This window comes from Arvicola amphibius, chromosome 3, assembly GCF_903992535.2.
Source record: "Arvicola amphibius chromosome 3, mArvAmp1.2, whole genome shotgun sequence".
Classification (NCBI taxonomy): domain Eukaryota; kingdom Metazoa; phylum Chordata; class Mammalia; order Rodentia; family Cricetidae; genus Arvicola; species Arvicola amphibius.
In genome coordinates, this window is record NC_052049.1 from 95,465,553 (window position 1) to 95,477,997 (window position 12,445).

Genomic DNA, 12,445 nt, shown 5'->3' on the forward strand with positions numbered 1-12,445 from the left:
TGTCTGTCAGTAGAGGGCATGGGAGGTGGCTTTTGCCACCAGTCAGCACCATGTGTCCAGCTGCTGTCTTTCGGGGTTGACGGCTGACAAGACGCTCTCTCAGATAGTCGTTGGTTCCACAAGCAAGTGTCTTTTAGTCGTGTGCATCTCCTGAGTGATATTTATCTCCCTGGTGACAGTTCTGCAAGACTATCTTTTAGTAAGTGCTAGCCTGAATCTCCCAAGAGCATCTGCGGCATTGTCTTTTACCTAATTGTAGAGTTCCACGCACAGCAGGTGGTGTTTGATCCTTTGCTGTATCATATTCCTTTGGAATGCCCGTGCTATTATGTCACTCGAGGGTTTCCTGCTGGTATTGTGTCTCCAAAGTTGCCTAGCCAACTGGTAATTTTTAATAAATATTTTATTAATTCTAGTAATTTTTTATGAATAGTCAAAAATCTAAATGAATACTTTAGGTAAGGCAATTCCTTTAACAACTGCTGGAAAATTCCCATATCAGGATTGTTTTTTAGTTTTATGTATTTACTGTGACTGATAGCAAATGTGTGGAGGTCAGAAGACACCTTAGGGGTCAGTTCCGTCCTTCCACCAGGTGGGTCCAGGATAGAACTCAGAATGCCAAGCTTGGTAGCGGGGGTCTTCACCCACCGCGCCATCTCACAGCTGAGTCGTCTCACCAGCCCTATCAGTATTTCTTATTTTTATTTTATGTACATTGGTGTTTTGCCTGCACGTGTCTATATGAGGGTGTCAGGTTTCCCAGAGCAGGAGCCACAAACAGTTGCAAGCTGTCATATGGGTGTTGGGAATTGAACCCAGATCCTCTGGAAGAGTAGCCAGTACTGCCAACCACTGAACCATCTTTCCAGCCCCCCATATCAATATTTCTAATAAATCATTTTATTATTGTCTTCTGCTTTCATCTTGAAGTATACTCTTTTTTTAGTTTTTTAATTTTTCGTTTACCTATATGTGTGTGTCTTTGAGTGAGTGTGATGTGTGTTACAAGGGTACCCATGGAGGCCATCAGATTTGCACAGTTAAATAGTATTGAACAGTAAGAAAACATGATATAGCTGGTGTTGTGTTGTTTGATGTAAAATCCTGAGAAAATTGGTGGCAGGTTTTAAGGATCAGTGGCCCACACCCTGCTGATGGCGGAACTGGGATTGGAAGGAAGGTCAGTTTCTAGCTTCCCGGTATGCTAGAAAAAAGTCTTTTCTGCTGTGGGCTCTTGTGAATGCCCAAGGTCATTAGACTGTTTAGTTACATTGTTATTAGAGCCTGGGAGAATACAAAAACATCATCCTTGGATTTAGAAACAAACAGCTACAAGAAAACTTGACTGTGTTACACCCAGTCCAGAAAGGAGAGAGACAACACTTACTGGTTCCAAAGATTTTAATAAATCACCCCATAAGCAGGTCACTGATCGATTGGGGTTGCAGGACAAGGACTCGGGAGCCTCGTTTCTCAGGACAGCTCCGCAGGGGCAGAAGCAGGGTCATATGCACAAAAATCACAAGCATTTGCTGCCGAGTTACACTTATAGTTTTCACCAAGCAAGAATCAAATATTAGGGACCTTCCTTGTGTGTTGTCAGCTGACACAAAATGGGAGCGTTTCAGCCCAGCCAACCAAATTTATTTGTTCTTTCTGCTTTTAGGAGCAGTATATGTTTTAAAGAACTAAGGAACATAACAGACTGTTTCTATTGTCTAAGGAGGAGGTGGGTGAGCCATTGGAAAGTTCTCAGCTTCTCTTGGGCTTGGGATCTTGAACTGTGCTTCATCCAATAGGTAAAATAGAGTCTGAAGTCAAAGTGGCAGTACTCAGGCCAAGGCAGTTTAGTTTTTTTGTTTGTTTGTTTGTTTGTTTGGCCAGCATCTCCCGTGGCAGTCAGCAGTAGAAGACCTCAAGTTTTTTCTGGCCTGCTAGGTACTTGAGTCACTATAAATCCTCTTGTCCTTGTCCTCTGTAAATAAGTGCTCTATATTTTATTGAGAACAAGAAACGATCAGAGAGTGCCCCTCTCAGCATTGCTGTACACTTAGATGGCGATCTTGAACATTTTTGGTATCTGTAAGCTTGGTAAGAGTAGAACTTCTGTGGATGTCATTAAACTCCTGGTGAGAACTTGGACTATATCAGTGGGGAAAGTGTCTAGAATAAGAAGGCAGTGGTCCTGTCCTCCCCTTTGTCCTAGCTAAACTTAAGACCTAGCCGTTTTCTATAACTCAGTTTCAGAGACACCATTTTAGAAACAACTTTATATGGAAGACATTTAGATGAGGGGATTGTGAAGCAAATTGTGTAGCATGTAAGAAGCTATGTGAGACAAGCTGTCTAGCAGAATTCAGATATGTGAAGACTTTAACATGAAACAATTAAATTTGTTTGGTGTACTCAGATGCCCAATATATACAAGTGTTTGGGGTTTTTTTTGTTGTTGTTGTTTTTTTGTTGTTGTTGTTTTGTTTTGTTTTTTGGTTTTTCGAGACAGGGTTTCCCTGCAGTTTGTAGAGCCTGTCCTGGAGCTAGCTCTTGTAGACCAGGCTGGTCTCGAACTCACAGAGATCCACCTGCCTCTGCCTCCCGAGTGCTGGGATTAAAGGCGTGTGCCACCACCGCCCGGCTATACAAGTGTTTGGAAGTTATAAAGGAGCAAATTTCAGTCAACTGAAGAAAACCTTCTGAAGGTGCTCACAAGAAGTTGTGCCAAAACTGGGCATTAGGTGTTGTGTAGCAAGGATCCCCGAATTGTTTGGCAGTAGCAGTTTTCCCAGGCTCTGTGGTTCTGAGTAGTTACTTCAGCTCAGCCAGGTCCTTGTCTTAGGCTGTTTATACAAGTCAGCTGTTCTCTCTTCCTAGGGATTAAGGCCTGTTGATTTCAGGCTCTCTCTTGGCCAACAAGTGATGGTTAGGTTGTATAATCTACTAAGAGTCATAATTGTGTTGTGATGCGGTGGTGGTGCACACCTTTAATCTCAGCACTTAGGAGACAAAGGAAGGTGGATCTCTGAGTTCAGGGACAGCCAGGGCTACACAGAGAAAGAGAAATAAACACAGTAGTTTTGAAAATTGCTAGACTAAGTCAGATTATATTTTTTTGTGTTTGTGATTTATACTATTTGGCAAGTGCTGATGTGACACCACGTTGTTCTAGTACCATGTGCACCGGGTGATTCCTATCATAGTCTTTGAACACACCTGACATACGTGTGACAGATAATGTCATTGCAATACAGTTATCTCTAAAATAGAAGTGTGTGTCCTAATATTCACTTCTGTGGAAACAGTTACACCTAAGTATTTTGGAATAGCCAATGAAGTACAAGAATTTGGGGTTTTGAGAATGCTCTTAGGCACAGAAATGTGGTTATATGTTTTGAGTGGCAGTGATCCCCTGGAACTTTCTTTAATCAATAAGAAACACTAAAAACCTATACCTAAAATATTACAGAAGAGTAGCAACTGCTGTGTGTGTGTGTGTGTGTGTGTGTGTGTGTGTGTGTCTGTCTGTCTGTCTGTCTGTCTGTCTATATATCTTAGACCAGAAGAGGATGTTGGGTGTCTTCTTCTATCCCTGCATACCTATTCATTTTGGGGCAGGGTCTTTCCCCTGAACCTGGGCCTTAACCTTCAGCTAGCCTGGAGACCAGCAAGCCCCAATGATCCTCTTGTTTCTGCCCACTTTGGAACAGGCATTTGTAGGGACGCCTGGCTTGTTATGTGCTGAAATCTGAAGTCAAGACCTCATTATTCTGGACCAAGCACTCCCAACTGCTTACCATCTCTTCAGATCCCTGATATCTGGAGTGTCTAGCTGTGTAGCCACACTGGCCTGGAGCTCTCCATTTGCCTAGACCAAACTGGGACTCAGGATCTTCCCACCTCCCCCTCCCAAATGCTAGGATTACCATATCTAACATCAGTCCTTACTTTGTCTTTTAAAAGTAAAGCGCTAGCTGTAATAGTTACTTCTCTACCTGTGTGTGGTAGAATTACTATTTTCCCTCTACTGTCAGAGGGCACTGCTGTTAAAGGTGGTTTATAGATGTGAGAACCAGATTTTTTGTCTGCCTTTTGCTCTTAACTAGAGCAAATGTAAAAGGAAAGATGATAGACACGATACTCTTTCAACATTTGCCCTAGCTGGTTCCCATAACCAGGTTGCTACAAGCGTTGCTATGGTGTGGGACAAACAATGGGAAAGGTGAAAGTCGTGGGTGTGGTGACTAGGGTCTTCCATGCCTTCTAAGAGCCTGGAGGTCCTGAGAACTGGGCTTGGGGAGTCATCTGAGCCATGTGAGCCTCCTCAGAGCTAACCTGTGACTTGTGCAGGAACTGCTGAAGCAGGTGTGCAGGGATGTGCTCTCCACCTGCGAGCACCACCTCTCTGTAGTCCTTCTGAAGGAAGATGGGGCAGGACACATGAATGAAGACCTGGTGGTAAGCAGCTGCTTTTTCTTAGTCTTCCTACAGCAGGGTTTCTTCAAAGATGATTGTGGAGTGTGAGTTTCAGTTGCTATTGTTGGGGAAAAGCCTTTTATAGCTTACTTTTTGGGGTTTTGTTTTTGTTTTTTGCATTATATGTATGTTTGTATATGTGTGCTTGGGGGAGGAAGGTACATGCATGTACATGCAGACACTGTGGAAACCAGAAGACATTATTAGATGCTATGGAGCTGGAGTCACAGGCATTTGTCAGCTGCTAGGGACCAAACTCAGGTCCTCTGCAAGAGCAGCAAGTGCGCTTAACTGCTGACATATCTCCAGAGCCTGTTTGGCCTTTTGACTTTTAAAATAATTCTAACATGTCTTCTGGGCTATTTAAACATTAGAACATAGCCCTGTGGGAATAGAGCTGAGCTTTGGTAATATGCAAAATAAAAGGGGAAATTTGACCACCCAGGACAGAGATGCTCTTTGCTGAGCCAGTTATTTTGATGGACACTCCCTACTTTAAAAATAGTGTCAACTTATGAGACCCCTGTGATTCAGGACACATAACAGTGATTCTGATCTGGCATCTGACATTGTCTGACAGAGAAAAGAAGCCATAGTTTTGATGCCCTTCAGGATGGATTGTCATCTAATCAAACCTGGTTGGTTTTCTTCTCTGTTTAGATGAGGAGAGCACCTCCTCTCTGTATTCAGCTCCAGGTCTGCCAGCTCAGCTCTTGAGGTTAGTGATTATAGACCAGGGCTAGAGCTGTAAGGGAAGGTCGCTCTGCCAGCAGCTCCATGTGCGCACATTCAGTGATAGGCATTAGCATTGTGGGACTCTGGAAGCTGTCTGTGGACTTCAGAGGACTTGCATTTTATCAAGTGTCAATCATGACCCACACCAGTATGACAAAACAAAACACTCTATCTTAAGTTCAAGTTTTTTTTTTTTTTAAAGAAAAAAAAACTTGATTGTACATACTATTATGTTAAGGAGTTTTTTTGGATTTTTTTTTCTTCAAGACAAGGTTTCTCTGTGTAGCTTTGGAGCTGTCCTGAAACTCACCCTGTAGACCAGGCTGGCCTCAAATTCACAGGCATCTGCCTGCCTCTGCTTCCCAATTGCGCCACTACCACCCAGCCAAGTAATTGGTTTTGTTTAGTTGAGTCAAGATCTTGCTATGTTGCTTGGGCTGACCTTAAACTTCTGGACCCAAGTGACCCTGCCACCACACCCCGGCCCCAGTAACTAAGATTGTAGGCATGATGCAGGTACAGCTATTTCTAGCTCTAAAACAAGCTTTCACCTGACATTTGACTTGAATAATGCTCATTCATCTTCGGGGTAAAGAAAACAATATTATTTATTAAAACAGGGTGTCACTAGAGAACAAATAGTGGTAGCTGGCTATGAGGAAGTAGGACTTTGTGTGTGTTCTGAGCAGGAAACGCTAACCTGGAGGACAGAGTGGAATTATGTTTTACAGTACAGAGTGAGCTTACATGCATCCAAAAACAAATTTAGCTTGAAGTGCTAGGGATCGAACACAGGACCTTGAGCATACTAGGCCAGTGATTTCTACCACTGAGCTAGACTCCCAGACTGTTTATGTACATTCTCAGTCTGGATTTCACTGCTAGGAAAATTAAACAGCTGGTTTCATGGAGGTATTCACCAGGCTATTGTAGGAATAAATAAATACCCACACCAGACATGGTGGTGTACGCCTTTAATCCCAACACTCAGGAGGCAGAGACAGGTGGATCTCTGTGAATTTGAGGTCAGCCTGGTCTACAAAGCTAGTTCCAGAACAGCCAGGGCTATTACACAGAGAAACTTAAGTCTCAAAAGAAAGAAAAGAAAAGAAAAGAAAAGAAAGGAAGGAAGAAAGAAAGAAGTACCCACTAACTGTAGAATACTCAGCAAAATTATTATGAAACCCATAGCTTTCACATGGCATCTTTATATTCCTTAAACACTGGCTGTATATGTTAATATGAAGGGATGACACCTTCTATCACAACATAATTATTAATAGAAGTTCCAATTATTCACAGAAATGTCTAGATTTAGATGATAAAATGATATGGTCATTCTAATTTGGAATGAATTTTATTAAGTAGCAACAAAATTTTATTAATAATCTTGTATATTTTCTGAAAAAGCAGTGATCTTTTTGTAATTTGTGAAACAAAATAATGCTCGTTTCTCATGTTTCTTAGCTAGAGTTTATGTTCTTTTTGCCTTGCTTTTACTGCAATATCAATTCTTTTTGCAGGTGAAATGTATTTTTACCATAGGAGATATAGCTCAGTTATGTCCGGCTATAGTGGAGAAGCGAATCTTCCTTCTAATCCAGTCTATTCTGGCTTCTTCTTCTCATATGGATCACTGTAAGGCCTTTGAAGTCATACCCTGCACCATTCTGTCCTGAGGCTCATTAACTGTCTCAGTAATAATCGGTTTCCTCTCCCTTCCCCACAGTACCGTCATCTCAAGGGACCACAGATGCCCTAGCTGGTCAGCTGCCTTTCCAGGTCAGCTCTGCCATGCCTTCCGTGATTAGAGCACATGCCGTCATCACTTTAGGTAAGGGTGCCATGATGGAAATGTGGCCGTAGTCTGTGTAGCTTTTGTATCAAATCAGCTTAACCATAGTAATGTGCTATGCCCTGTTGAGGCTCTGCCTACTCTAGCTTTTATGACTTTAAGAGTTAATTCTGGTGTGAGGGACCAGCGCTGCAGATATAACAGAGCACTCAGTGAGAGCCCTGAAGACTGTCACTCATTGCTGTGCTGAAATAGCTGACTGAGGGGCACTTCAGTGCGTGCTTCAGAGGGTGCATCTTATAGAGTGAAAACGTGGTAGCACTGGCTGGTCATTTCAAGGCAGAAGACAGGAAGTGGGGTTCCTCAGAAGCCAGGCTGAGATAGCATCCTCAAAATCCCTCCCGCTGACCTATACCTCCAGCTTATTTCTAACCTAACCTCATAAAAAGAGCGTCATCAGCTGGGAACCAAGTGTTGAATCACATGACCTAAGTGGGACGTTTTACATATAAACCATTATAATAAGGAGTTTTTTGTAGGATTATGGGAATTAATTACTACTATACCTTTTTCTGTTTTTATAGAGCTTTTGTGTTGCTTTGTTTTGTTTTTTAATAATCACAGCGTAGCTCGTGAAACCTATCAAGAAGTGTATTTCAGAGGCTGAGGAGACGGCTCAGTTTATAAAGTGCCCATAAACACAAGGGCCTGATTGTGATCCCCAGAAGCCACATTTTAAAAAGGCCAGGGGGCTGGAGAGTTGGCTCAGTAGTTAAGAGCACTGGCACTTTTCCAGAGGACCCAGGTTCAGTTCTCAGCACCCACAGCTCACAACTGCTAGTAACTCCAGTCCTAGGAGGTGTGATGCCCTCTTTTGGCCTCTGCAGGCACCAGGCACACGAGTGACATACATGCAGGCAAAATACCCATTGACCTAAAATACATTAGAATAAAAAATAATTAAGAAAGCCGAATCCCCTGGTCCATGCCCCTAATCCCAGTCCTGAGCATGCAGAGACCGGCAGATCCCTGGTGCTCCCTGGCCACCTGCCTAGCCTGCTTGGCAAACTTTAGGCCAGTGAGAAGGGAAAGAAAGATGGTGCCTGAGAACACTCAAGGCTGTCTTCTGACCTTCCCTGGGACACATACGTGCACAAACACAAAGAATTGTGCTCTAGGTACTACACTGGGTCTTAGGAGTGGAAAGTTTGAAGTCCAGTTTATGTAGCAAGATGGCTTATTTAACGTTTTCCAGAACTGACAGATGAGCTGCAAGCTCATTTCTCCATCAGCTCAAATAGCTCATCTTGAAAACACTGACCTGTGGCTGTCATTTAAATACTCTGTCTTTAAAAGCGATTGTGTATTTTATAGTAGATATTTGTCATGGCTGTGGTTTGGTTTGGGGCTTCTTGTTTTTGTTTTTGTGATATTAGTTACTTTAAAAATAGCTAGGAATTACAAGTAGGAACAAAACATTCCCCAGGCCACAAAGCAACACGCCAGGGAATATAATTTAGCAGCCTCCTTCTAACTAGGAATAAAAAATCAAATGTCAGACAACATTCTTTCCTGTTATCTAGTCTGTATTTTTAATTCAGTAAAGTTTTTTTTTAGAGCATGTGAATAATCAAAACTAAAATGTGTTAGGTTTTACTGATAATTTTGTGGATAAGTAGGTAACTATAAAATTCAAAGAGTAGGGCCGGGCGGTGGTGGCGCATGCCTTTAATCCCAGCACTCGGGAGGCAGAGGCAAGTGGATCTCTGTGAGTTCGAGGCCAGCCTGGTCTACAAGAGCTAGTTCCAGGACAGGCACCAAAGCCACAGAGAAACCCTGTCTCGAAAAACCAAAAAAAAAAAAAATTCAAAGAGTGACTTTAAATGGAAGACCATTTTATTATTGCAGAGGGAAAGTTATATGTCTCAAGAAACTTGTGTTGGAGTTTATTTTTCCAAATGCTATTTTTAAGCCTTCTAATACTTGTCCGTGAGTTTGTTGTTGTTTGTGATTTGGGGCATCTGCTTACTCTGTAACCCATAGTGTGGACCCTTTCCTGCCATAGGTAAACTGTGTTTACAGCATGAAGATCTTGCGAAGAAAAGCGTCCCAGCCCTTGTGCGAGAACTTGAAGTGTGTGAGGATGTGGCCGTCCGCAACAATGCCATTATTGTGATGTGTGATCTTTGTATCCGGTACACTGTCATGGTGGACAATTATATTCCCAATATTTCCATTTGTCTGAAGGATTCAGATCCATTTATCCGAAAGCAGACACTGATCTTGCTTACCAACCTCTTACAGGTATGTGTGTAGGAGTCAGGCTGCCCTTTTCTGCTTACCGTGCTGGCTTAGGGAATATTCAGTGAACAATGATATGCTTGTTTTGTCATAGAATCAAAAGCAGTTGTTCTCATTTCTGGTTTAGAATATCTTATGGTGTTTAGTGCTGCTGGCATATTTGCACAGCAGTCCTGTGAAGCAGCGCCATTCTGTCTGTAGACCTGCAGAGAGAAGTGCCTGGGGGTAGGCGGCTCCGGCCACGTCCATGTGTTTAGTCCTGATGGCTCTGACTTTAGAATGTAGATTGTATCTGGGGTGCACTGTCTTACAGCATTGCTACGAAAGTCCAGTGAACTGTTTCTAGTCTGTCAAACATCTGAGCTGTAGTGCTGAATAGAGCGTTTGATATTAGCCTGTAATGAGAAGGGAATATTTAATTTTTAAAAGTGAGGTATTCACTAAGTTTTATATCTTTTCTATACACTCATAAGCTTATCTTCTCATGCATTGTGTACCTTACAGAGGCACCAGTGGATTTGCCCATTAAAACTATGTTATTTGTGTTATTTTCCTCATACCATAGATTTGGTATGTTTTTGACCAAATAGTCCTCTATATTTCTTTAAATGAACAAATGCTATGTGCTTTCAAAGAGGTTAGGTAGTAAACATTATCAAACTAGTTTCAGGTCCCCGATGGACCAGTAGCCAGCATAAAGAAAAGTCAGCAAATGACTGCACCTTGGTATGTCTCATGTTTACATATTAAAATTCATCTGAAATACACCGTCTTTATCCTTGTACAGGAAGAATATGTGAAATGGAAGGGCTGTCTCTTCTTTCGATTCGTCAGCACTCTGGTGGATCCACAACCGGACATTGCCAGGTAACCTTGCCTTCGCAAGTCAGACAGCTCAACAATTTACCTCGTTTCTGGTATGCACTATCTTTTCAGGGTAGTCAACAGTTGTTTGGAACTTAGTAGGCTTTTAATAATTACCAGAAAACCTTAAAGTACCAGATGATAGCACAGACCTTATATATGCATGTTTTAAAAGCAAAACAAACGGGGACCAAGCATACTGATAACTAATCTTAGCTCTGACTCCACCATGTGCTGACATTGCCTGCTCTCACTAAGGAGTGGTGAAGAACACTCTGCCTTCTCATTAAACTGTGTGGTAGCAAAGGCCTTGGCTGCTGACTCTGTAGTTGTTTCTAGACCAAAAAAAGGTTAATTTTGACAAAGAGATCCAGTTTTGCTGTAAGTTCAGCAATTGTAAGGAAGAGCGTCTAGGAATTAAGAGTAAAAGCACAGTGTACAGATCACAAAGGCACCTTGAAAATGGCGTTTGGTTTCTTGAGAATTGGAAGGAAGAGGTGTGGCTTTGCCATTCCTTAATCCCTAACCTTGTATTTTTTTATTTTTTTAAAGACTTACTTTCAAGGGGTTTGGAAATGCTCTGATAGGATTTGTTACTCCAGATTGTGTTGTATGAATAATTATTCTTAAAGCAAATCTTAATTTGGAAAACAAGATGCCGAACGCCACAACAAAAGCCACTACGGTGGAGGAAGGTCTTTCCAGAGTTCATGAACTATAAATAGCTTGTGGTAGTGGCTCCCTCTGGTTCTAAATTTGGTCACCAATAATTTAGTCTGCTCTCCGTAGAAGAATTTCTGTTGAGTTCTTTGGGTTTAATTTTCAAAGGGGGAACATTTCACATAACAAAATAGCAGAAGGTTAACCTTCTAATTACTATTGTCTAGATCAAGAAGCAAAACAGCTGGAGCCACCAGCTTCTTCTTTATAGTTGGGTAAGGGATGAGATGACTGTGCCACTCCTTCCTGATCTCAGCGTGCTCCGTAAGGGCCCTGTGACCAGCGGGTACATCGTCACACCAGGCCTGGACCCTTGTGACCAGTGGGAGCATAGTCACACCAGGCCTGGACCCTTGTGACCAGCGGGTACATCGTCACACCAGGCCTGAACACTTGTGGCCAGCAGTAGCATAGTCACACCAAGGCTGGACCCTTGTGACCAGCAGTCGTATAGTCACACCAGGGCTGGCAAAAGTGCTCAGAATGCTTTCAGGTGATGAACCTAAGACACAGTGGTATCTGTTTAAGCTGTATTTCCATCTTCTCTCTCATTTTTATCACCTCCTATATAAGCATGTTTAAAAGAAGCAATAGATGCAGGGCAGTGGTGACGCACACCTTTAGTCCCAGCACTTGAGAGGCAGAGGCAGGCAGATCTGGGAGTTTGAGGTCAGCCTGATCTATAAAGAGAGTTCCAGAATAGCCAGAGCTGTTACACAGAGAAACCCTGTCAAGAAAAACCAAAAAAGAAAAAAATAAGCAATAGATGAATTTAACCCAATTTAAACATTTCACAGTATACACACGTTAAAATAGCACATGGTACCCCATAAATATGTACAATGTTATGTTTATTGGTTGAAAATAAGTTGAAAAGAATATTTAAAGAAGAGCATTAGTCAGTGCATAACATTTACAGAGAAGGTGTAAATCCAGATCCTCAGAAGGAAATCTGGGGAGATAAAGAGATGCTGCTGTACCCTGTGGTGAGATGGTCAGCAGTTGACATGTTGATATTCTGTCCTTAAATCTCTCACTAAAATATTTTTATTACATCTTATTTATTTACTGATTATTTGTGTCTGTGTTTGGGCATGTATGTGCCACAGCACGCTTGTGGAGTCAGCTCCAGTGGTCAGCTCAGGTCATCAGGTGGCCCCTTTACCCGCTGGCCATCTCTCCAGCCCTAAATCTTCCAGTTTTATGTCTACTTTCTGGATTTATTTAAACCGTCGTCCAAATGTGGACAGGAGTTTTTTGTTGTTGTTGTTGTTGTTGTTGTTTTTTCAGAAAAGCTGGTAACTACATAGCTAGGCCAGTGTGAGCAGGCCTACTGGCTTATAGTAAGTGGGTTAGTTTCTCCATGTGTTTCTGCCGAGTCAGAAGTTACAGTGGCATGGCCTGTTGAATGTATTTTTGGTCCAGTTGGATTTCCTGAAGATTCTGACGTGAGGAAGGAAAATAGAGGATGGACTTTGAATCCAGGCCCTTGTACATGTTATGTAAATGTTCTACCACTGAGCTACATCCTAGCACTTCTTTAACAGGGTCATATAA

At 42.2% G+C, this 12,445-nt stretch overlaps 1 protein-coding gene across 4 annotated transcripts in view; it reads left to right on the plus strand.

The window, feature by feature from the left end:
- Nucleotides 1-12,445, plus strand: part of Ncapd3 (non-SMC condensin II complex subunit D3) — a 76,314-nt gene that overhangs the window by 41,985 nt on the left and 21,884 nt on the right. For all 4 annotated transcript variants that reach the window (XM_038321412.1, XM_038321414.1, XM_038321415.1 and 1 more), the window contains 5 exons: nt 4,348-4,455; nt 6,732-6,846; nt 6,938-7,042; nt 9,069-9,307; nt 10,092-10,171. In XM_038321412.1, the coding sequence (XP_038177340.1) occupies nt 4,348-4,455; nt 6,732-6,846; nt 6,938-7,042; nt 9,069-9,307; nt 10,092-10,171 (647 nt within the window). The remainder of the gene's footprint in view (nt 1-4,347; nt 4,456-6,731; nt 6,847-6,937; nt 7,043-9,068; nt 9,308-10,091; nt 10,172-12,445) is intronic.